This window comes from Alnus glutinosa, chromosome 5 (genome assembly GCF_958979055.1).
Source record: "Alnus glutinosa chromosome 5, dhAlnGlut1.1, whole genome shotgun sequence".
Classification (NCBI taxonomy): domain Eukaryota; kingdom Viridiplantae; phylum Streptophyta; class Magnoliopsida; order Fagales; family Betulaceae; genus Alnus; species Alnus glutinosa.
This window is the reverse complement of record NC_084890.1, coordinates 22597720-22622445: the sequence shown is the minus strand read 5'-3', so window position 1 is coordinate 22622445 and position 24726 is coordinate 22597720. Positions and strand designations below refer to the sequence as shown.

The window sequence follows — 24726 nt, the reverse complement described above, 5'->3', positions numbered from 1 at the left end:
TACAGCTAAAACTAAAACTCACAAACCCTAATCAATTCACAATTTTAGCAATAGGCCTTCAATGGTGGTTCACATGTGAAAGATATCTTTTGTCAAATCTAGCATTGTCTCTTTCTTATATTTTTTTTTTTTTTTTTTTTTTTTTTTTTTTTTTTTTTTTTTTTTAAGACGTTGTAATATAAATTAAATATTAAATATGGCCAAGCCATGGGCTTCATTTTTTTTTTTATATATATAATTTTTAAAATTTTTAAAATCAAATAATTTTTAAATAAATGGGTACAAGGGAAATTGTACCTATACATCGTCTGATTTAACCCAAAATTTAACGGTAAGAGTGACATTATAAATTTTTTAAAGTTGGATATACTGAATTGAGAGTTTTTGAACGTTAGGAAAGTAATTACAAAAGCGAAGAAAATTTAGGGAGACTAAGCGAAGTTTTTCTTAAATTAAATGATGAAATTATTCTATTCCTACTTAAACTTTTTGGATAAATGATAATTTAACATAAGAAAATTGATTTCATAACGATTTTGAAATATTTTTTTTTTTTGCACTTTTTTCAAATTTATAAATAAACAATTTAAAACACAAAATAATTTTTGACATGAAGTCACAAATAATTCTTTCTTACCTTTTTATATTATATTAAAAATACTCTTTAAAACCAAAATAAATAAAAAAAATTACTTTTCAAAATTATTATCAAATATATACATACATTTATTAGAATGCTTCTATTTTTTAAATAAGAAATGTGTTGGGGTTAGTCAAAAGAGACATAACTCCTTTTTGAACAATCATTGCCTTTGGCTTATCCTTTTTCTTTATTCAATTATGAGACAAAAATAAATAAATTATTGTATGTAATTTTCATATCCTTACTAATATTTATACATTAATTTAATTGTGTACCAATATGACTTAGATGTACTTAATATTATTATATATAGACCCCCCACCCACCCACCCCCATTTTGTTCTTATTTATCTCTCACCCTGAGCACTCTCGAGTAATTTTCAGACCAACGAGGATGTCTTTTCTAGAAACATAAGATTTTTCTTTTTTCTTTTTTGACTAAAGTAGATAGTACGGCTTCATAATTAAGCATATCTTTCTTTGTCCTTTTTTTTTTAATTTATTTATTTATATTTTTTTTCTGGTAAATCTTTTAGGTGAGACGTAATAAAGGATTCAAATCCGTCTACCAATAGCAGGCCTAGAATTTGAAAGGTAGGCTGAACAATGTAAACCAGACTAAGGCCCAACACAAGGCTAAGCCAACCCGAGAAGATGGGCCTCGGCCCATTTGTGTACTTTCACCGGGTTTGATAAAGAGAAATGTTATACACACTCCCAATTGTATACCTTTTTATGTGACAGTAGAAATTGATATTAAATTTTGAATGTAATGATAATTTTCACTGTCACATTAGAAAGTGCACTTATCATGACAATGTATTGGTTTCGGAGTAAAATATTGAAATGCATAATTCTTTCATCTTCTTTTATAACTTTCTTTGCTCAGTTTTTTTTTAAAAAATTATTATATAAGAAAAAGCAATATGTTGGTACAGTTTTCCGGTTTGGTGTCGTGTGAACCTTTGATTCGCCTTGTTCTTCTTGCTCTGCAAAATGATAAATAACTGGGTCTGGGGGATGCCAACAATCCCACTCCGATGCCTAAGTCAGTAGGCAATTCCATGAAGTATTCAGAGTACGTATAAAATATGAAAGGTTCAATCTGTTTAATACCTGGGAATAGCCGCATATTTATAAGGCCATAGGTGCGTTTTTGTTATTTAGGGGATCCTGGATTTCCCAGGATCGCCGTAATTTACTCCTCGAGACTCTCGGGATCAACGGTCTTCTCTCCGGAATCTTCGGGATCCGTGATCTCTAATTATCCGAAGGTTCGGATCTTCTGGAAGCATTACCTAATTAGGGAGATAACGCTCTATAGATTCCGGGCCTTCTAGAATCCAAGATTGCTGCAAATTTCAGCTGTAGTTTGGCACCCGACCGGGCTTTCTTGGGTCGGTCGAACCAAATGGACCCGGAGTTCAATTCAGGGCTCACTCGGGCTATGGGTAATAATAACTTCTCCAACACAGTAATTTTTTCTTATTTTGTTGTGACTTTAAAAATAACATTAAAATATTTTTTGGTCGGTAATATATATATATATATATTCAGTATGATTGGAAACCATTCAATTTTGCTTAACAATGTAAAATAATGTCACCAATAATTTTATTTTTTTAAAAATATAAAAGAAAAAGAAAAAAGAAAAATGCATTACAAAAAAACCTACTGACAGGGAGGGGGTGGAAGGGAAGCTTTTTTTCTTTTTTCTTTTTCTTAAAGGACACATGTTACTTTCATGGCTATGAATTAAAGTTTGTGTATCTAACGGTATATATAAAATCAATATTAACACATTTTAAAAAAAATTAAAATTATATATATAATCAAATGCATCAACTTTAAATCCTAACTATGAAAAATCATGATACTAGCTAGTTCGAAATGGGGAGTACTCTTGTCCGGAGGGGGTAAGGAGACCATTGTTATAAAGAGATTGCAACATGGGAAGCAGGAGCAAGGGGGGGGTGGTGAGAGTGTTACGCCACAATTCCTCTTAACTCCACAATAAGGAAATGGTCTTTAACTATGTATCCTTTATGAGCCTTAAGATATTTTTACGGCATATCTAATTTAAATGAGGGAAAAATTATATTTAGTTCTTAGGTTTTTATCTTATTTGAATTTAGTCATTGAGTTTCTAATTTCTAATTTTAAGAATATGGTCCTTAAGTTTTGCATAAATTTTAAATAGGTCCCTCTGTCACTTTTTTTCTCAAGATTACTAATAGTTTGTCATATTTCATGTGCGTCTCAATTGACACATCAGCGTCTATATCAGTATCTAATATCAATGTCACATCATTAAGCGCTAAGTCATCCATAGAAAAAGAAAAATGAAAAATGAAGACCCAACTCTAGAAATAAAAACCATCTTCTTCGTCATTTTAATCTTCTAAATTTGTAATATTTGATGGAAACCCGTTACATTTGATGCTGACATGGACAACGGCATTCTATTGGGTGCTGATATGAACCCTAAAGTATCAGATAAATTGAAAACCAAAGGATTAAATCCAAATCAGATAATAAGGACTAAATATGATTTTTTTTTTTTCCTTTTAAATTAAAATTCTCAACAGTGCAATGGAGTTGGAAATAATTATAGAAATTATTATAGCACATGAACGTACGCAAAGGATGATGAAGATCACGACGTGCTTCTGTTCCAGGCCATGCGTTCATGAAGTTTAAGCATGATTTTTAATTGTGGACCTGCACGTTCTTGGAAACGTGAAATGCTCAAAGACACAATAAAAGCACCCACAGCATAATCATACACAACACAATTGAACCTCGTCAAGCACTCGTGGCAATTGCATAGTCAATCATTAGTCTTACTGTATTTTTCAAGCTTAATATCAATGTCATTCTATTTCTAAAATTATTGTGATTACATTCTAATTTCCATTTTCTTTTCTTTTTATAAGTAAAACGAGGGAGGCAACACGAGGACTTACCAGGAGGTCACCTATTTTTTTGAGTAATTTTTTGAGAAGCAATTATCTACCCAACATATATGATAGACAATGACTATCTATTCCATCACCAACTACATGACCTATTATATAACAACTACAAAGCAATCAGAGGGTTGCTGCCATCTAATCACTAAACATCATACCATGGCTAAAATTTGTTCAACACCAATAAAAAAGCAAGATATAGAATTTCATTTGACAATTGTCTTACAAACAGAGATGAAACCACTAATAGTAACATGATCAATTAATTAAACACTATTTTCTCCTTCGATTTTCAAAGATTTTCATTTGGCAGCGATGAATATATTCTTTTTGGACTTCAGACAAGCCGCTTGTATTCATCAGCATAATTGTGTCCTCTCTTGCTTGTTCCGCTCTAAGCTTTTCTTGCTTAAATCGAAGTCTCTCTTGCTCTTGCTCTTGAACAGATGTTTTCCCAATAAGTTCTATTTTCCTCTCTTCATTTATCTCACTTAGTATCCCTGAAACATCCACACCCGCACTATCTTTGCTCTTTTGTTTATTCAATCGTTCATTTTCAACCTTCCTGCCAAGTGTTCTTTCCGAATCTACAAAGTCATTGGTGAAGAAATCATTTTCCCCTATATTTATCCAACATGGAGTAAAAGGAGAAGATGTCATTGCAAAGAGTCTTTTTCTCGATTTTACCTTGCCATTAATCCATTTTGGTTGGGACCTCAACACATTCCAACAATGCTGAAACTGAAATGAAGTTTTCTGAAATTCGTGAAACATAAGTTTCGCCTTAGCAATCTGCAAAAATAAGAAATAGAAAATAATTAGACCCCTATCACTACTGGTAGATTGATGCATTGACACAACATTCAATAGAATTTATACCTTGTCTTCCTCATTCACACCACTTTGATGCATTGCTTCAATCTGAGCCATATATCCACAAAAAAGTTTTGTGCTCTTTTTAATTAGTGACCATCGATTCAATAGAGATAGCTGCGTACGTTTAGAAATGAAAGTCTTATTCTTGTGGAAGTACTCCCAAATTGTTCTCCAATATATCTTGTGTTTTTGCTCATTTCCTTGCATTGAATCCATATTAGTATTTAGCCACGCCAATACAAGGAGATTATCTTCTTCTATGGTGAAGTTACTACCCCGTTGTCTCTTAGAACTAGATTCTATTTCAACTTGGGATGGAGACATTTGACCCATTAGATTTGGAGATCCCATCAATTCATTATCAAAGTGAGACCCCTCATGTAATCTATTGGTGAAGTATGCGTCTCCTTCAATTTGCGAGTCCGTTAATAGCCTACAAAACAAGTTCAATTTGGAAAATCAGGTCTAAATTAAGGATCATGTTTTTCATTCTAAAACGACATGGATGGAAACGTTAATCCATCATATACAATAAATCCAATATATTGCAGGTCTAAAACAGCGTGAATAGAAACATAGACAGGTCTAAATAACTTGAACAAATTGAAGCAAGTAATGCACTCCATTGTCTTTTGCAATAAATGGTAAAATTAATAGCATCACTCCAATCCTTTTCCACAAACAGAGTGGAGAAATGCTGTAATATGGTGGGATATTAGCATCATCAAAGAATGACGAAAGAGGCTTTAGAAGGTAAAAGTTGAATATTTATTCCTCATGATCTTCTCCTTTTATCGGTAAGTAGGAGCAAGCTGTCTTTGATTTGATTTATAATATTATACATGGCAAAGAATTATTTGATTTGTCTATCCATCAGTTCTTTGAGGAGAAATATCCCCCACCATATCAGGTTGAATTCCAAGAATCACAAAGACTTATATGCCCAACTTTGAAACAGAAAAAGATCCAACACCTATTGACCCTGTTGTGAGATCGGTGATCCACCTTTGGATTCTAGGCACATTCTACAGTGCCCAAGGATGTTACTATGCCAAAGAAGAATCACAATGAGTAAGAGGTGCCCACTAAAAGCAAAAGAGGAAAGCTAAAAAGAGATAATTATCTGCAAGAGAAGGAAAGAAGAGACACAATCTTCTTTTCTCCAACTAATCGTATCTCAAAAGGTACCAATCATGAAAAATGAACAAACAAAACATTACAAGTTAAATGACACAGGTATCTGAGCTCACCTTTTCTTCTTGACCGACATTTCAGAGAAACAAACACAAAAAACCCATCAATACCATTACAGAGCATCAATAATTTTTCCCAAACTACTCCCTCATTACAGTGAAAACCTTCTAGTGTTTGAGTAAATGACTTGAAAGAAACGTTAATTATGCCATGCAATGAATATATAAGAGAGGCATGAGATTAATGTGGTATGCTAAAATGATGAAAAAGAGGCAATCAAAACAATCGGTATAATCCAATTATTTATTTTTTTGATAAGTAATCGGTACAATCCAATTATATTACATCTTCCTACTAATAATTTTAAAGCCTCATATGTATAAATAAACCCTAAAGTACAATTATGCAGATGAGGAAAAAAAATAGCCTTTGCCTAGTGACTTCCTTAATAAAGTAACACTCCACAAATTCAAAGTTAATTATATTCCCAAATAAGGGAACAGAAATAATGATCTTTACAAAGCATCGATACCCATTTGGAGCAACCATCAAAAACCCACCAAACCCCTCAAAAACCCCATTTGACCACCAAAAAACCCTTCTAAAATGACACCAAATCGACCACCAAATCCCCTATACTCCTGGACAAATCCATAGAAATTTCAAGAAAAAGAATGAGAGATATGGGTCCTGAGAGACTCGGATGAACTCACCTTGAAGATTGTGCGCTCGTTTTGCTCGTAGAGTGCTCCTTCGTGAGGGAGAAAGAGCTGCAAAGAGGAGGCTTTGGAGAGGAGCAATTCTTCATGAGAGAGAGAGAGAGAGATCATTTAATTTTTTTTTTTAAAAAAAAAATGAAGATGCTACAGTAGTTCTTTCTAAAGAACTACTGTAGCATTGTGTTGGTATGAAGAGTTGGAAGAGGGCCTTCTCAAAAGAGGTTTTTGAGTCTTAATAGTTAAATTGTCTTCTAAATACTCTTTTGGAGATGCCATTACTTCCATCAGCAAGATTCAAATTATTGTTAGTTTAGACTAGTTCAAGGCAACTACCTGAGTTGCATACGATGAGCTTTCAGCAATGAACTTGAGAAACTCTTGCTTCTTTTTATCAAAATCGAACTTTGCAGCCTGCAATAATGCTTGTTCTCTATTCATATCTTCCAGCATCTTTTCTTTTTTCCATTTCATCTCCTTGACCCGCCTCTCAGCTTCAATGCAGTTGTCACGTAGAGTTGATGTCACCGAGGGCTTTGGGAATTTCACATCTACATCTTCCCTAACATCAGACAGATTCCAAAACTAAGATGTAGCAGCAAACGAAATCCCAACTGATTAACCAATGACATTCACATCCATAAGGTTCAAAATTTTTATCTTTTAATTTACAAACGTTTATGACAACTTACCAGTAAAAAGAATTAAATTACAAATTTTTTATCCGTAATTTATAAAATATCACAAACCCTAGTAAGCTATGAAGTTCAAACATGTTAAATATTGCTAAAGCCCTAATATTATAAAGTATAACAAGAATTCTTCTTCTAAATGTGTCAAATCAACTTACATAGGAGGAGTTTTTTACAAAGTATTAATATTTTTATCCTAAAAAGCCACCATACTAACATATTAATAAACAAATAACATCATTGATCCAGATTTTAGGACTTCACAATTCATAGACCAGTGGCTGAACAAGAAGCATGAAAACCACAATGTTTTTAGCAATCATGATTCGACTTTTGGAACACCAGATAGAAATGAAAGAAAGTCTATAAGTCAAGCAGCTGACCCGGCAATTTAACTAATTTCACTGAAATTCCACCCAGTTAAAGCGAAGAACCTTATTTATAAAGCCAATTGCATTACAAAAATACAGCAAACATCATAGTAAGTACACCATTAAGTATTGAAGGGAGAGTGAAACAATGGAATAAATGGTAATAAATGTGCATTTCATTTGTGATAGCAGAGCTTCTCACCGATTCCCAAGGGAAAAAACACCAGTACTCTTAATCATCCCTCCATCTAAAGAAAGGGCTCCATCACTTATACAAGGAAGAGCAAGTAACATTTCTGCCCTTGTTCTATATACTTGCAGACGAGAGAAGAGATTATAAAATAGAGTCTCCCTGAGGCCGTGCCCGCTAGCTGTGAGGCAAAATAAGTTTGTGTTGTCCATGTTGATCATATTCACAGCAAACCCAAGAAACCCAGATGGACACTCCCCATTAGGTAATCTTGGCTTTATAAGATCAAGCCTTCTTTGTGGGTCACCAGCAACAAACCCACCCACATATGGCCTGTGAAAGGGGGAAAAAGATTTTAAAAAGTTTAACAAACTACAAGTCCAGATTGTCATAAAAAATAAAAACATATGAGACTCGTGCATTAAGTTTTCAAGACAAATAACGAGAAATCGGCCATCCAAAGCCCTCCCAATGGAAGCCCCAAGCCTGTGAAGACCAGAACTCTTATTTATGCAGCCTTCATTGTCATATGTTTCTAGAGCTTTAACACCTTCATATGTCTTACAGACAATCGCCAGCATGGTCTCCACTCCTAAGTACTCTGCAAAAAGCCTGCAATCCAAATAAGTAAAATGGCCATTATTTCAAGCATAGCATAGGACCGTTAATAGTCAATTGTCACAGTGTCCCTCAATTAAGACACCCCATCCCCGACCAGGTAAGCAAACAAGCCATCTCATTCATTTGAACCTCATAATCAATAAGTCATTTCTTGCAATATTTTATAGCACCTAAATTCACACTATCCCATTCTAAAGCACCCACAAATCCCCAGCAACAAAGCTTCAATGATGAAGCTAATAAACGATTGTCATCTATTTTGAATGAAAATAGAACCATAAATAATCAAATGTGGCTCATGATGAGATCATGACTATGCAGAATACCAGAAACTGAGAAAGACTCACAGAAAATGAAATGCAAAGTCAAACAGACCTGCTAAGATTATCATCATCTACTTTTCCAAGTGTAGCAACAATACCCAGCACATCCTTGGTCAATGGAAGATGGGAAGCCTGAGTACCATGTGGCGTTTTCAATTGAAACAAAATGCCCGCAGCAGATTTTTCATGATGTAGAATCTGTTCAGTTGTTTGCTCCTCAGGCTGAAGTTGGGAGTTGTTCTCATGTTCAATCTTAGGAGTGCTTGAGGTATGATACTTGACTAAATTAAATAAGGAAACTTGTAAGAGAATAAACTATGAAACAGAGTAAAAGACTTAAAACATTTGAAAACGTTAAACTTAAATTAATTGGTATCCAAGGTGAACTACATTGACCTTAATTCAAACACTTTTAAGTGCTTCATTTTGAGTTTATAACTTCCATAAACTTATTGAGAAAATTTCCCATCTAGGTAAATCTATATACAATGATGTCAAGAATGAGAGATGATTGCCCAAGTATATTCTTTGACAACCAAATATTAAACCTGTGAGACTGCTCAATCTAATAATTGGGGTGCAATATCTAACCAAAAGCTAGATATCTTACAACGTGATAATTATAATCATATCCTTGATAAGCAGAATCTCATCTGTAGTCCACAAAAACTCATCATTTGCCAATTTCACCTGGATTCAATCAATTGTTTAAGATCGATTTGCTCATCGACTGTGAATCTATTGCAAATAAGAAAACGACTATACCTTGAAAATCAAGAATGGAATCATCTAACTTGTTATTTTGAGTCTTCAAAAATTTTATGTTTTCCTCATGCTCTTTTATTTTCACCCCTAGCATATGTAGATCACCTTGAAGTTTCTGCACAGATTAGGTATTGTGAAGTTAGTTTGGTAAACTTAACAGAAAATGGATTATTTCCTTGATAGATTACCACTGAAAGTAAACTATTAAAAGTGACATAAACAAATGAAATTTTTATTCTTTTTTTAATAGGTGAATAAACACTCATGCTGCCATGCATCCGCACGGATTGAACTTGTGGCCTCACCCTCCATCTAGTCCAAGGATCATTAGCAAAATATACACCATGAACTAAGAAACAGATTGAAAATTTTGCATCTTTGTCATGACTCATTACCTTGATAAGAATGAAAGATCCATTATTATTATTGACAAACACTGAAAACCACCATGTTAAAGCAACTCTACAATAATAGTCACCACCTTGGAATGGTATATGATGGTTTCTGCATGCGCAGATCCTCCATTTTGCATTTCATCTCTCACAACTATACTGGTCTCATTCTGATCAACTTGCATCAGTGTTGATGAATCTTTGAAAGATATTGGCTTTTGAATTGCAAGCTGAAAAGAGAGGGGGAAACCATCAAGTATTTGAAGAAACTCTTTGAAAGCGTAAACACTAAAGATGGGAACAGCCTGCATGAGCACAGCTTTGTCCTCTCATTTTTTACTCTTCCACTATGTGGTGTTTGACACATGTAGAAAAGATAAATAAATAAATATAATTTACCAAAAAAAAAAAATGTATTATGCAAAAGAGTGAATAGTTCTAGGTTATTAGAGTTTTATTTATTTACCTCGACGCTAATCATGCATATATGCGTTAAAAAATTATTCTCTCAATCAAGGAAACTCATGTTGCCTTCAAGGAACATCCAATTCATTGGCCTAGTACATGCAGAGCTTCTACCCATAATTCTATGGAATTTTAAGGCATCTGAAGGAAAGACCAGACTTTAAGATATCCATTTCACTGGCCTCCATGAATCACTGATCAGAAATTGGTATCAGCAAAAGTATATAAAATCTGACACAACTTGCTCAGTAATAAGCTTTTGGCTCTATATAACTAGTTTAATAGTCTCTGTCACTGGAAGGTCAAAATTTAGACTTTCACAAAAGTGGTGAAAATATTGAACTTCACCGGAATTGCAACTTGCACAACATAAAAATGCACGGAACCTTTTCATTATAGGAACATTTCAAGCAGAAAGGGGGTAGGAGATATACAAATGTAGACACGTACTTGACTTTAGAGCCCTTCATCCTATTCCTTGAATGAAAATTTACTACCCAAATCATCTCACTAAATAAGTTCCTACAAATAAGGGAACAAACTTGACATTACATCAATAGGATATTAACTTTCCATCATAAACTCAGGTATTCCTTGTTTACCAATTAAATGTGGTTTCCTATCATGATCTTGGGGGTAAATCATTTGCAATTTTCCAATGACAATTTATTTAATCATTAAAATAAAAAAAATAAAAAAAAAAGGTTTTCTGGTGACATTTTACATTGGAATGTCACTTTATCAAATTAGTGCATGATTGGGAGGTGGAGTTGATTTCTTCGTTCTTCACTCTTGGAGGAAGATGGTGAGGATAAAATATGTTAGATCTTTTCCAAAAAGGCGGACGTTTGAGCTAAGATTTTTTTATCGTGCACTTAGTCCCCCTCTGCTGGCTCTTCCTTTCTTTGGAAGAGCATTAGGAGAAATAAGCCTCCTTCGAGTGTGGAATTCTTTGTATGGACAACAACTTTTTAACTTTAAATAATTTGAGAAAGAGGCACATTGTAGTGATGGAACGGTGTTGTATGTGTAAGAAGAGCGGGAAAACCACTGATCATCTTTTGTTCCATTGCGAAATGACTAGAGTCTTGTGGGTATCAATTTTTCGTCTTTTTAGGATAGAATGGGTCATGCCCCAACGGTGGTAGAGCCGTTGGCTCATTAGAGAGGTCAATTGGAAGTCACTGCAATTTAGAAGTTTGGAGGATGGTTCCTTTTTGTTTAGTCTGGTGTATTTGGGAGAAACGCAATACTAGAAACTTTTTAATATTTTGAGAGGACGGTGATTGAGTTAAAAGTCAATATGTTCAAATCTCTTTATGTTTAGATAGATGCTTACAACAGTTCTCACTTTTCTAATTTTCTAGAATTTCTAGATTTGTCTTCTTCTTCTTCTCCCAAATTAGGTGTGGTGTTTTTTTCTCTTGTATACTTGGGTTGCGTCCATCTGCGCTTTTTATAACATTGAATTATTTAACAAGAGAAAAAAAAAAAGAAAAAAAAAAGAGGGGGAAGTTTCCTAGTTTAAAATTAACCAGCAATAGCTTCCAACTTTTAATGCCTTCCTACTGTCCTACACCACAGAATAGCTTCGAACTATTCCCCAACCTCTCTCTAGCAAATTACACAATGTGCTTGCCTGCTGGCACAAAATACTGAGAAACCATTTCAACCCATTAGGCCATTACAAGAGCTTCAAAAACAAACAGCCAGAAGGAAATACCCACGTCCAAATTGATATTTCTGTAATAAATTCATCTAACCCAATTCAGGCACAAACTGCTGCTACAAGGAAATAAATAGTTTCATTGTATATATTTTTACAAAAACAGTACTTGTCAATTCTTTCTCTTCAATATAGCCAATACAGTATCACCACATACTCACAGACTGCTTAAAGCCTACATAGTTTAAGAGTCTTACCCACTCTTACAAAGCTCTCTCCAGAACTGCTAATATCAGTACCATTACAAACCTAAGCTTCGATTTCAAATGAGTTCACTTTATGAGCATTTCAAAACTACCCAGAACAAAATAGTCCAAAAAAAAAAAAATCAAGAAAAACAGAAGACTTGAGAGGCCAGAAACTATAATTGAAGCTCCTTCTTCGCTTTTACTGGAAATTAAAGCTTTAAACAACTATAAAGAAGAAAACAGAGGCATGCATTAGAAACCCTAATGGTCTGTTTGGTTGCTGAGAAGTGTGGGAAACGAAAAAAGAAAACTTTGGTATTGTTAGCAGCAAATACAGACACTGGTTACGGGATTTCAAGTTCTTTCCTTCTATCATTTTCTCATATTTTCTCAGCAACCAAACAGAGTGAGAAACATTAAAATTGTGTAGAAGGGACTAACCTGGTGGTTACTTGGTTCAAACATTGTTCAGTTTGACTCCCCTCTCTCTCTCTCTCTCTTAATTTTGCTTGTATTTAGGAAGGAATCTCCTCTGTTTTTCAGAAATATCACTGACCTCCCTTGTAGTTGGTTGAAATATATCATTAGGCTTAAAATTATGAGAAAAATATAAAATTAGTACACGTTAAATACACCTGTGAGCCTGTAAGTGGAGGTACAAAAAGTGACAAAAACAATTATCTATTTGGTTGTTAAATCCGAATATTTTTTAAATTTAATATTCGTATTATGAAATTTGATTTTACGAGAAAAAATTTTAAAATATTAAATAAAATATAATTTTTTTTAAAAAAAATAGAATAATATTCGAAACAAACATCAGCTTTTGAGAAATGGAAGTGTCCTTTTTAGTATTTTTTAAAGTTGACACGGCATCCTATTTTTAATAAAAAAAATTAATTTGATTTTTTTCTTATTTTTATTAAAAAATATAATGTGTCATGTTAGTATAAAAGCACACTAAAAGAAACTCTAACATTCATCAAAACTTTTTGAAATAAAAATGCTAGAGATTTTTCTGGAGTTTTTCTATGCTGACATAATATCCTAATTTTAATAAAAAAAAAATTACAACTTAATTTTTTTTTTTTTTATTAAAAAATATAAAATATCATGTCCACATAAAATGCCATAAAAAAAAAAAAAACATGAGAAGAAGCTCAATCATTCATCTCAAAATATAAATACGCTTTTAGATGTGCCTTTCGTTTGAAAGTTTGAAGGAATTTGCCAATGTGGGTGTCGGTGTCACTACCAAACACTTGTCTTTGTGATAAATAACAAAACAAAAAATTAAAAAAAAAATTAAAAAAAAAAAAAAAAGGCAAAAAGCAAAAAAGCAAAACAAAAAGAAAACTCCTTTTCTTTTGCATCCAGGGGTGGCCACCCCAAAGGTTGCTGCCGAACCGACAATCACTTTTTTTTAAAAAAAAAATATATATATAATTTTTTAAATTTTATTTTATTTATATTTTTAATAAATTTGTATTTTTGTATTATGATCAACGCGTTATTTTATTAGCACTGACATGATGCCTAACGGAAATTGTTAAAATTTTTAAAAGAATTTGATTCAAAAAAGCTATTTGTAAATTAAGCCAACCACATAAATCTCTAAATTAATTTTGATACTAGATGGAGGGATTTGTAATTTAAGCTAATCACAGGGACCAATTGTGTAATTTTTTTTTTTTTAAAAAAAAAAAACGTTAAACAATGAATATATATTGTCATATTGATAATCTCCAACTCTCTATTTATGCAAAAAGTTTACATCCTAACTTTAGTAAACTTTAGTGTCGCCATTAATAGTCAAACTTCAGACTCTAGTGTTGAGATCCTAAGATTTCCTCAGACCTGAAGTTTCTGCACCGGACTCGATCGATTGGTTGAATTTTGCTGTGTTTTTGAATGCATGGAACTTGAGTTCCCATGAAGTAGCACAGCCAGATGGAAATGGAAATGGACATGGACATATATAGCTAGGCCTGGTACTTGGCACATTGTGGATTCTCTGCTGGAGAAGTACATTTCAGACAATGGCGGAGCCAAGAATTTGTCTTAGTAGGAGCGGAATTAAAATAATAAAATATAATGATAAATAATTTTTTTGTTCTTTTTATATATTATATTTTTATTATAATATATAAAAGTATGGTAATTACAATTCAAAATATAAATTATAATATAATATATGTATCACAAAAAATGTATCGATCAAACTTCATAAATATATGCCAAATTGATATATCAGTTAACATGTAGGCACTAATACAAAAAAACAAAAAACAAAAAATATAATGTGTCTAAGATTGCATCCTACACGTCCTTAGAGAAACAAAATCATCAAGTATCAAATCTGAATTGAAGCTTTCAGAAATTTCCTTTTTAATGTATACTTTTCACACTAAACAACTACTGGCCTAATGGCACATACTCTAATGATATTATAATAAAATTATTACCATATTCCGATAGCTATTAATCTAACAAATCAACAAACAATGTCTTAATAAAAAGAACAAACAATAACCAATAACGTACATGAGAGTGACGAAAATTCTACTGAAACTTGTCACTTGGCCAGTTGGCCCACTCCCAAAATATAAAGAAAACCTTATAAAAAAATAAAAATTGATAATGTTGGTCTTATCAGAATAATAAATAAAAAAACTATAATAAAAAATAAGAGTCAATAAAATTATTTATAATCACATTGATGTCAAAAGAATAAATAAATAAACTGAATTCAACTATGGAAGTTTGAACAAAAATAAAAGTTATAATTTATTAAGTAATAAAGATGAAAGATTTTTGCAAATTGCAATAACGGTAAGTAATAAAGAAAAGCAAAACAAAGAAAATTAACTTAAAAAGAAAAAAAAGAAAAAAAAAATGTGATTGTGACTCACGTTGACAAGTCACGTTGCAACTTGCAATGACTGAAATTCTGAAAAGTATCTAAAAAAAAATTATGAAAAGCAAGACAAAGACAACCTGTCAGTCACAGATTTTCATCCTTATCCTGAAAACTAAAAAGCAAATGAAGAAAGACAACAACTCAACAACCATTGTCTTACACAGTCACACTCTCAGCTCAGTAATAAAAAAAAAAAAAAAAAAAAAAAAAAAAAAAAAAAAAAAAAAGTAAAAGGCTTACGGTGCGAGAGATTGTCGAGGAAGATGCGGATATGCCGGAGGCCAAAGAAAAAGATTTGTGTTTTTTTAAAAGATTTGTATTCTTGGCTTTTGATAGTTGGTTTTTTCTATGTAGGAGTTCTAAAGTTTCCTAAGATTGAGAGATAAATGTAATTTCTTTTTTTTGATAAAATTTTCTTTGACAGTTGGTTTTTCCATTTAAATTTTTTTTTCTTCTATTATCAGCAAGGGGGTGGGCATCAACATCAGCATTTTTTTTCTTCTTTTTAATGTAATTTTTTTTTTCCAGATATTTGTAATTTTTTTTTCCAGACATTTAGGGGGCGGGCGCCCCTGCTCGCCCGCCTTTGTCTCCGCCACTGATTTCAGAGAAGGTCGGATCAATGGATCCCCAAATCTGCTCTCCTTGCGGAGATCTTCCAATTTTGGTGCGACTGGTTACGGAGCCATTGGCTTAATTGGCACGCCCTTGTACAGTTGTACTCCAGTCTTCTGTCCGGTCATCTCTTCCATCTGGGACTGGGAAGAAGAAAAAGAAACAGCGGATATATAGCTCAAGTCTGAAGTTTGACTATTAATGGCGACACTAAAGTTTCGTTGTTCGACTCTGACCAATTAACAGCGGATAGCTCAGTTTCATCCAGCTCGTAAGGGCCGAAACCACAGTAAGCATTAGGGGCAGTAGTCTCAAATATTAAAAAAATTAAAAAAAATTAAGGGATAATTGTATTATTAGTCTTTAAAGTTGGCTTAAATTACAAATTATTCTTTGTAAAAATTCATGGAGGGTCCTTGTAGTAAACTAAAATTATAAATCAGTCCCTGAACATGTTTTCCATACATCAAGTTAGTTAGTTAACCATGTCACACCCAATAAGAAGCCAACGCGTGTCTATTACAATAAAAAATATAAAATCTAATCAAAATATAAATAAATAAAACGAAAATATTTATTTAAAAAAATTTAAAAATAAAAGAAAATACTGAAGGGGTGGCTGCCCACTGATAGCCACCCCTAAATGCCTTTGGGGGTGGGCGGGCCGCCCAACCAGCAGCCACCCTTTCAGTAATTTTTTAAATATATATATATATAATTATTTATTTATTTATTATTTTTTTCTATTGTAATTGACACGTCTTCATTTCCTATTAGGTGTGACGTGGCTGAGTAACGGAATCTGTTAACTTGGTGGATGAAATACGTGTTCAGAAACTGATTTGTAATTATAGTTTACTCACAATGACCCTCCATTAACTTTTTGAACCACATTGAGTGATTTGTAATTTAGGTCAATACCAGGAGACCAATGGTGCAATTATCTATTTTTTAAAATGCCTTAAAAATTATATTTTTTTTTTATGGAATAATCTATTTAAAATTAATTTTTTTACCCCCTTAAATTTTTTTTTTCTTTTAGAATAATTTAAACGAAATTAGAGACCAAGAATTTGATAGAATAATAATTTAAACAAAATTGGAGACCAAGATAACTATAATTCCAACCAAAAGATTCACAGACAAATCTATAACCACTACTTTGAGTTTGTAACTTTATAATATGAAAAGACAATCCCTCAAAATCCATAAATCCATTGCTCATCAAATAAAAATTCAGTCCAGGACTATTTTTCACATAAATTCTTCATTGGGATTGAAACCAAATCTTAAACAAAATTCAAATATAAATAATAAAGGCACACACATCACATTCATAACAATTTGTATACAGAAAATCAATAATCATAGTGCATTTATAGGGCATATGCTTTTTCAAATTAGCCACAACTCATAAACAATAAAATGCTAGACACTTGGCAAAAAACAATGAACCATATATCCAACCAACAGTTATAACACCCAACAACCATTGAACATATATAGTCGATAGTCAAACACTCTAAATAATAAACAATTTGTACTCATCCTTATAACTCTATGCAAGCCTCCTGCTTGCTACATTTTACAGTACTTCCACCAATAAGTGAATGATAATATGATTGAAATAACTTACCATAACTTGAGCCCTTTAGCACTGTAATTTTTGTCTATCTTTATCTCTTGTCATCCTGTATACACTTAAAAAGACAGTAAGATAGAAACCAGAAAATTAAATAGCAAATTAGTGTTTTGGGATGGATTTCTCTATGACAAAAATGATTTCCACAAACTCCGTGCGCGGCTAACTCATCCATAGGGTGTTGATGTGCCTTTTTCTAAGTAATGATGGTGTACTCATGTTTTTCTTTGGAAATTTTATGCATATGAATGATGGTTATTTAACATTGATATTTATGTTTTAATTTTTATATTCAATTTTGATAAAACTCTAATCTTGTCTTAGAAATTTGTTAATCTTTATTGAACTTAGCATTTGTATTTATATGATTATATGGATGATGGTTTTACAACGGTTTTAATAGACACAAATCAATAGAGTTTGATAGGTCATGCCTAGATGATGAATTGTTCTACATCATATTTAATTTAATTTAGGTAAACAATTAATGCATTGCCGAAAGACGAGAAACGAGTTATACTTATCCATTAATTGCGTATATGCTAATTAAGCGATTTTATAATATATACTTAAGGAAGACAGATCGAATTGCATCTTGGTAGTTAGGTGGACGATCATTACCTATCGAAGATAGGTTATTCTTATTTTTTACTATAGTGTTTTTTTGGCGAGATTGTTGGGTGCTTGACAAACATTCATGAGTCATATCATTTATGTAAGTGGAATTCTCATGTTAACTACGATTTACTATTATTACGAGGTTAGTAGTGAAGTCAATTCCATATATCTTCCTCATCTTGTCCTACTTTTACCTTTACGTTTTTATTTAGTTTCAATTGCAAAAGAAAATCAAAATCAAAATCTTTTCTGAATTAGATTATAATTAATCTTGATAATTTAACAACTAAAACTTGTAGTACTTAAGGTTCGACACTCTTACATAGACTTATTCTACAAAGATTTATGCTAGTGCAAGTGGTAATTTTATTATTAATATATACATATACTCAAATCCTCAAATCAACTCCTATTAAAATTGATCCTATGATCCTATCATGATCATTCGAACTAATGCACAAGGATCGATTTTATTCACAAGGATCGTTCGAATGGTCTTATCATAATCGATCAAACTAATGCAAAATGATTGATCGGATGTTTGTATTATGATTGACCATTATAATGTACGAGGATAATAAAAATGGTTAAATACTTTATTGATATCTGAGTTTTCAGTTTTTTTTTTTAAAAAAAAAAAATTAGTGCTTGAGTTTTCATTTGTTTCATAGATGGTACTTGAATTTAGGGGTAAAAACCATTTTGATACTTCTGTTACATTTTCCGTCCAAATATCAATGATCTAGCGGTTGACACGTGGCACTATATAAAAAAAAAATTAAAAATAAAACATAAAAATCTTTAAAAATTAATTAAAAATAATAATAATACTTAACCTTTTTTTTCTTTTTCTTTTTTTGAAAAGTTTGGGGCTTGGGGGGCCATGGACCTCCCAAGTCTTCACCTAGCTACGCCCTTGTCCATTAGTACATCTCATCATGCAAGTTTTAGGACTGCTAATATTTGTATGAATGTTTCATCACTATAAAAATGAATTGAAGTTATTATTTTTTTGGATTCGTAGAACTCGTTTTATCTGCTAATATGATGCAATTATGCAAGTAAAGATTTAGATTTTTTTTTTTCCTTCCAACCAAAAAAGTTGTGGTAGAGGTTGAGAAGTTGTGAATTTATCATCATTGTTTGACAATAGGAAAAAGGAAGTCATTGACTATGGAGAAAGAAAGGAAGGACAAAGATTTCCAAAACATCGAAACTTTCTTAGTTAGCACATTTATAAAATAATAATAATAATAAATTACAATTTTTTCCCATAAATTTACATTCAAAATCCCTCAACTTTAAAATGTTATCATAAATTTTCACTTAACCCACTAGATTATAATTTTCTATTAAATTCAACGAAAATTTTAAAAAATGACATTAATACTTTTGCATTATATATATATTTAAAAAAAAAATTGAAGATTATAATTGTATTTTTTTTACTGAAATGATAGGAGTGTAATGGACATTTTATTTATTTTCCGTCGAATTTAACAAAAAATTATAACGAGAGCTAAAGTGCTAAGTAGTTTGGATGGTTAATGGTAACTTTTTAAAATTTGGAGGAATATTACAATTTGAGTGTAAGTTTGAAGGGGGTAAGTATAGTTAAAAATAATAATAATAATAATAATAATAATAATAATAATAATAATAATAATAATAATAATAATAATAATGCTACTCATCACACAAATTTTACACTAGTTGACGTGACTTATTTTAAGGGCTTCTATGTCAGTTACTTAAAAAAAAAAAAAAAATATTTGAAAATATGTCATGTTAGTCGATGTGAAATATGTACGAAGCGTAGTAATGCACTTTCCCCATTTTTTTTTCTTCATATGTTTTTTCCTTCTTTTTTTTTTTTTTTTTTTTTTTTTTTTAGAAAAGTATACATACCTCCTCAAATTACCACCCAATTGTCAATGTCCCTCAAACTACCAGTTGTGGCAATGTCCCTCCTAAACTACCAAAAAATATTAATGTTCCACCAATGACAAAAGTACACTTCATAAAATTATAAAAAATTCTTAAAACTATAAAAAATAAACTTAAAAGTTAAAAATAAACAAATAATAATAATAATAATAATAATAATAATAATAACGGGTTTTAAATTTTAAAATTTTTTGTTTTTTTAATAAATTTCAATTATTTTTCTAAAAAATATTCATTTTTTTTTTCAATTTATAAGGACATTTTTGTCCTATTGAAAAAAAATTAGGGTCATTTTTGTGTTTTTCTTGATCTTAGGGTACATCGACATTTTTTGATAGTTTAATGGGGACATTGACACAATTACTACTTTGGAGGAACATTGACAATTAGGCAATTGGGTGATAGTTTGATTGAGATATATGTATTTTTTTTTTTTTTTTCTTTTTTAAAGTATGTTTTTCTGATTACTTGCGGTCTTTTTGTACATCTAATTACCTACTTCTGCCCATCCTGTGGCATACGTCAAGGGGGTCCACTCTCCCCTTATCTTTTTATCATTTGTGCTTAAACTTTGAGTTCTATTCTTTCTCAAACAAAGAGTACATGTTGGATTGTGGGAGTCCCAACATCCCCAAATGGCCCTAGATTGAATCACGTATTCTTTACTGATGATAACTTGCTATTTTGTAAGGCAACCACACGTTAATGGAGGCAACTATACCAGAGTATCAAAGACCGAGTATGGAAGCGGTTGAATGACAGGAAAACCAAATTCCTATCTCAATTAGGGAATGAGATTCTTGTGAAAGCAGTTATCCAAGCAATTCCGCATACATTGTGAGTGTTTTCCTGTTACCTATGGCCCTGTGTAAGGACATTAATTCCATGATGCAACAATTCTGGTGGTGTCACAAGGATAGCAACTCTAAGATTCATTTGATGAGTTGAAAAAAGTTTGGTTCCTCAAATAATAGGGGGGATGGGCTTTCGAGAACTGAGGTGCTTTAATAAAACATTCTTAGCTAAACATGGTTTGAGGCTTTTAAAGAATCCCCATAGTTTGGCGGGTAAAATTTTGAAAGCAAAATATTTTCCCAGAAAGTCTTTCTTGGAAGTTAACCTATGTAAGCGCCTGTCTTTGGCTTAAAGGAGTATAGTTTCAGCCCAGGACTCGCTGAAGGAAGGACTAATTTGGTGGATTGGAAGTGGGAAAGAGGTAAACATATGAGGGGATAAATGGCTTCCAACTCCTATGACGTATACCATCCAATCCCTAATGAGCTTTTTGCAAGAGAATGCAAAAATGTAGCGCCCAAGATTTTAAGACATAAAATATAACGTCTTAAAATAAAATTTAAGATCTAATAATAGTAATAAAATAATATGAATATTTATGTAATACATATTCATTAAGATTTTATATGAGTATTTATAAGCTTAAATATTCATTTGAGATATATTTATAGATCTATTTCACTAGATGGGTTTAATAAACCATAAATCAAAGAAAATAAACTAGTTTGTCGAGTGAGTGATCGATCCCCCATAAATGGTAATTGAGCGCCATAGTTCTGCAGAAACAGAATTACGCGGGTCAGTTTCCTTAAGTTAGAAATCAACTAATATTTACTTAGAGATAGCAAATATTTTGTACCCTACTTGCTACCCCCGAATAGTTCTCAACCGTTAGATCAATTTTAGCCCAATCGATCTCATCCGTTGAAGTAGTCAATATATAGAAGACTTCCCACTTGGTTTCATGCACCTATCTTATTATTGTTGTAAATTCTCTTACACTCTCTTCTCCCTCTATTTCTCTTTCTGGACAACAAAATAATGCTACTCTTAGAGTAGATAATTGATAGAAAGGAAGAAGAATAAACTATCATCTCTTTCTCCGGGTTTACCGTGGTTTGGAAATAGAGAAAAAGAAAACGATACAACAGCTTTCTTCTTTTCTCTTCTCCTCATATCAGAAAATAGTTCTATATCCCTATCTAAATTCTCTCTTCTGCTCAGCTCAAACTATGGGTTGCAACAACAGAGAAACCTCTTACTCTCTCTTGATTTGGTTTCAACAAAACAGAGGAAGAACCTCTTCCTCTCTCTCGGATCAGCAACAAATAAGAAAAGGAAAACAAAACAAAACAACTCTCTCTCTCTCTCTCTCTCTCTCTCTCTCTCTCTCAACCGATCATCTCTCCCTACCGACCATGATGCTTTAAAATGTCTCACTTGGATATTTGGGTAAGTCTCATATTATATTTTTTATAAGCTTTCATTATTTTATAAGCTTTTACTATTTTAGTTAAAAAGTGTTTTAATGTGTTTTATGTTGTTTTTTTAAAACAGGGTATTTCAAGAGGCGTATTTAATTTGTAAAACACGTCGTTATAATTCCCGAATGAAAATCAAATATTTTATGAAAGCGCCGTTACACTGCCCAAAGTTTTTAGAAAACATTTCTAAGCATTAGTTACATTAATGCTATGATTCTATCAAGTTTTATAAAATAACAGAAAAAAGAATTATTAATAATTAGGGGTAATTACCTTTTCCCCCCATGAACTACCGGCCAATGTCATTTTGCCCCCACGAACTACCACTTCGACCAAAAGAGAGCATCAAACTACCATTTTTACACACTTTGCCCCCTTCTGTCAGTCTAATTCATGCAAAGATGTAAATGCCCTAACTCAATTTTGAAAATGACTGAAATACCCTCATTTAAAAAAAAAAAAAAAAAAAGAAAGACTGAATGAAAGGGGTGGCTGCCGCCACCCCTGAGGTGGCTGCCGCCACCCCTGAGGTGGCCGGGTGGCCTGCGAGCCACCCCGGAAGCTGAGTGGCCTCGCGGCCACCCTAGAAATGACCTAGGGTGGCCGCGCGGCCCCCCCCAGGTTCTGGGGAGGCCGTGCGGCCACCCCTTAGGTCGGGGTGGGCCGCAAGCCACCCCAAAGGTGGCTTCGGCCACCTCTGGGGTGGCTCACGGCCCACCCTGAAAGCTGGGTGGCCGCGCGGCCACCCTAGAAATGACCTAGGGTGGCCGAGCGGCCCCCCCAGGTTCTGGGGAGGCCGTGCGGCCACCCCTTAGGTCGGGGTGGCTCGCGGCCCACCCCGAAAGTTGGGTGGCCGCGCGGCCACCCTAGAAATGACCTAGGGTGGCCGCGCGGCCCCCCCAGGTTCTGGGGAGGCCGTGCGGCCACCCCTTAGGCCGGGGTGGCTCGCAGGCCACCGGGCCACCTAAAGGGGTGGCTGCCGCCACCCCTTTTCCTTCAGGTTTTTGGTTTTTGGTTTTTTTTTTTTTTTTTTTTTTTTTTTTTTTAAATATATTAATTTTAATATTTTTTATTAATTACTGTAGAGGGTATTTTGGTCTTTAAGTCAAAATTAACGGTAAAAATTGGCATATTCCATCCAAAATTAACGGAATTCCTGACGGAAGGGGGCAACGTGTATAAAAATGGTAGTTTGATGCTCTCTTTTGGTCGAAGTGGTAGTTCGTGGGGGCAAAATGACATTGGCCGGTAGTTCATGGGGGGAAAAAGTAATTACCCCTAATAATTATTTATACGCCGTTATGCCGTCCGTATATTTTTAAAAGTGTTATAACTACTATTTTTATTAATGGTTGAAGTTGAGTGATCCTTTACTGATTCTTGGTAAAATAAACTATATGTTGAATTAAAACTAGTTTGGCATCTCACTATTCCAGTTCAAAATAACTGTGAACAATAAGTTCCCTATTTTAGCCAGTATCTGCCTTAATATTGCCTGTTTAATGTTTTAACTATTTTGGGTTGCAAAACCTTATTATAAACTCAATAAGATGTAGTTGTATCTATGATATAGGTTTAAACTGAGTTTCAATGTCATTTCACTGTGTTAGCTATGTCCTATGTTTTAGGAATTTGTTTCTATGATTGATAACCAGTTGACTTGTAATTTATGTAGTTAAAGCAATGAATAGAAGTTCCTTAAAACTTATATTTATGAAGTGTCTTGTGTTTATAAAAGAAATTGGTAAATACATCATCTCTGGTATTTATGTATTTATGATGAACTGAGAACTGTACTAAAGTACTATAAGTATTTTATACTTACTGAGAGTGATGATGGTTTCCATAATATTGTATGCGTGTGAATGAACTGTACTAAAGTACTATAAGTATTTTATACTTACTGAGAATGATGATGGTTTCCATAATATTGTGGTTTCAAATTTATTTAATTGTATGCGTGTGAATGAAACTGCATATGCTATTATTGTGATTAAATTGATTAATAACAAACTGGCGAGTCAAGACTCATAGTGGGTACATGAGGCTTCATTAGTGTTCCGAGGTTCACAGTGAAAGAGGAAATACCCAAAAAGATTATAATAAATACAAACCTAGTGAGTTAAGACTCACAACCAAGGTCGAGGCCTTCAAAACTATTAAACGTTATATGTGACGAAGCCAAGGCTTCTAGTTAACACCTTAACTGAGCCAAGGCTACAATTAGAGGAGTGAAAGCAGAGAATAAATAAGACTTCTATAAAACTGTCATCATATTATAGCATTGTGTTTATTAAAATAAATAAATCAACGATCATATTATTATTGAAAACAGTTGACTCACTTGATTACAATATGGAATTGTGAAAAAATCCGTAATCACATACTTATTGGTTCATGTTCTAAAGATAAAGAAATGGATAATGTTAGCTTTAAGGAATTGAAGTCAATATTTGTATACTTAGTTGTAACTACTGATGTTCTCATGCTTTTGTATATAGCATGTTTAGATAAAGGTTTACATTTAGTAGGTTTCCTATGTAAAATTCCGCTGTCAGATTTAATCTCTGA

At 32.8% G+C, this 24726-nt stretch overlaps 1 protein-coding gene across 4 annotated transcripts; it reads right to left on the bottom strand.

Moving 5' to 3' along the window:
- Positions 1-3799: 3799 nt before the first annotated feature.
- On the bottom strand, positions 3800-12716 carry LOC133869628 (protein DEFECTIVE IN MERISTEM SILENCING 3-like). Of its 4 annotated transcripts, none has more exons than XM_062306674.1 (11): positions 12576-12716; positions 9845-9985; positions 9364-9478; positions 8651-8879; positions 8075-8266; positions 7667-7987; positions 6738-6963; positions 6399-6487; positions 4495-4924; positions 4303-4407; positions 3800-4202 (listed from the first exon to the last, which is right to left on the bottom strand). In XM_062306674.1, the coding sequence occupies exons 1-11, from the start codon at positions 12597-12599 to the stop codon at positions 4158-4160; spliced, it is 1917 nt and encodes a 638-aa protein (XP_062162658.1). In that variant the 5' UTR covers positions 12600-12716; the 3' UTR covers positions 3800-4157. The 4 variants fall into 4 exon arrangements, with proteins under 4 accessions (XP_062162658.1, XP_062162656.1, XP_062162655.1 ...); XM_062306672.1 differs by adding an exon at positions 10222-10414 and having other exon boundaries at positions 7667-8266; positions 12576-12712; XM_062306671.1 differs by having other exon boundaries at positions 7667-8266.
- Positions 12717-24726: the final 12010 nt, after the last annotated feature.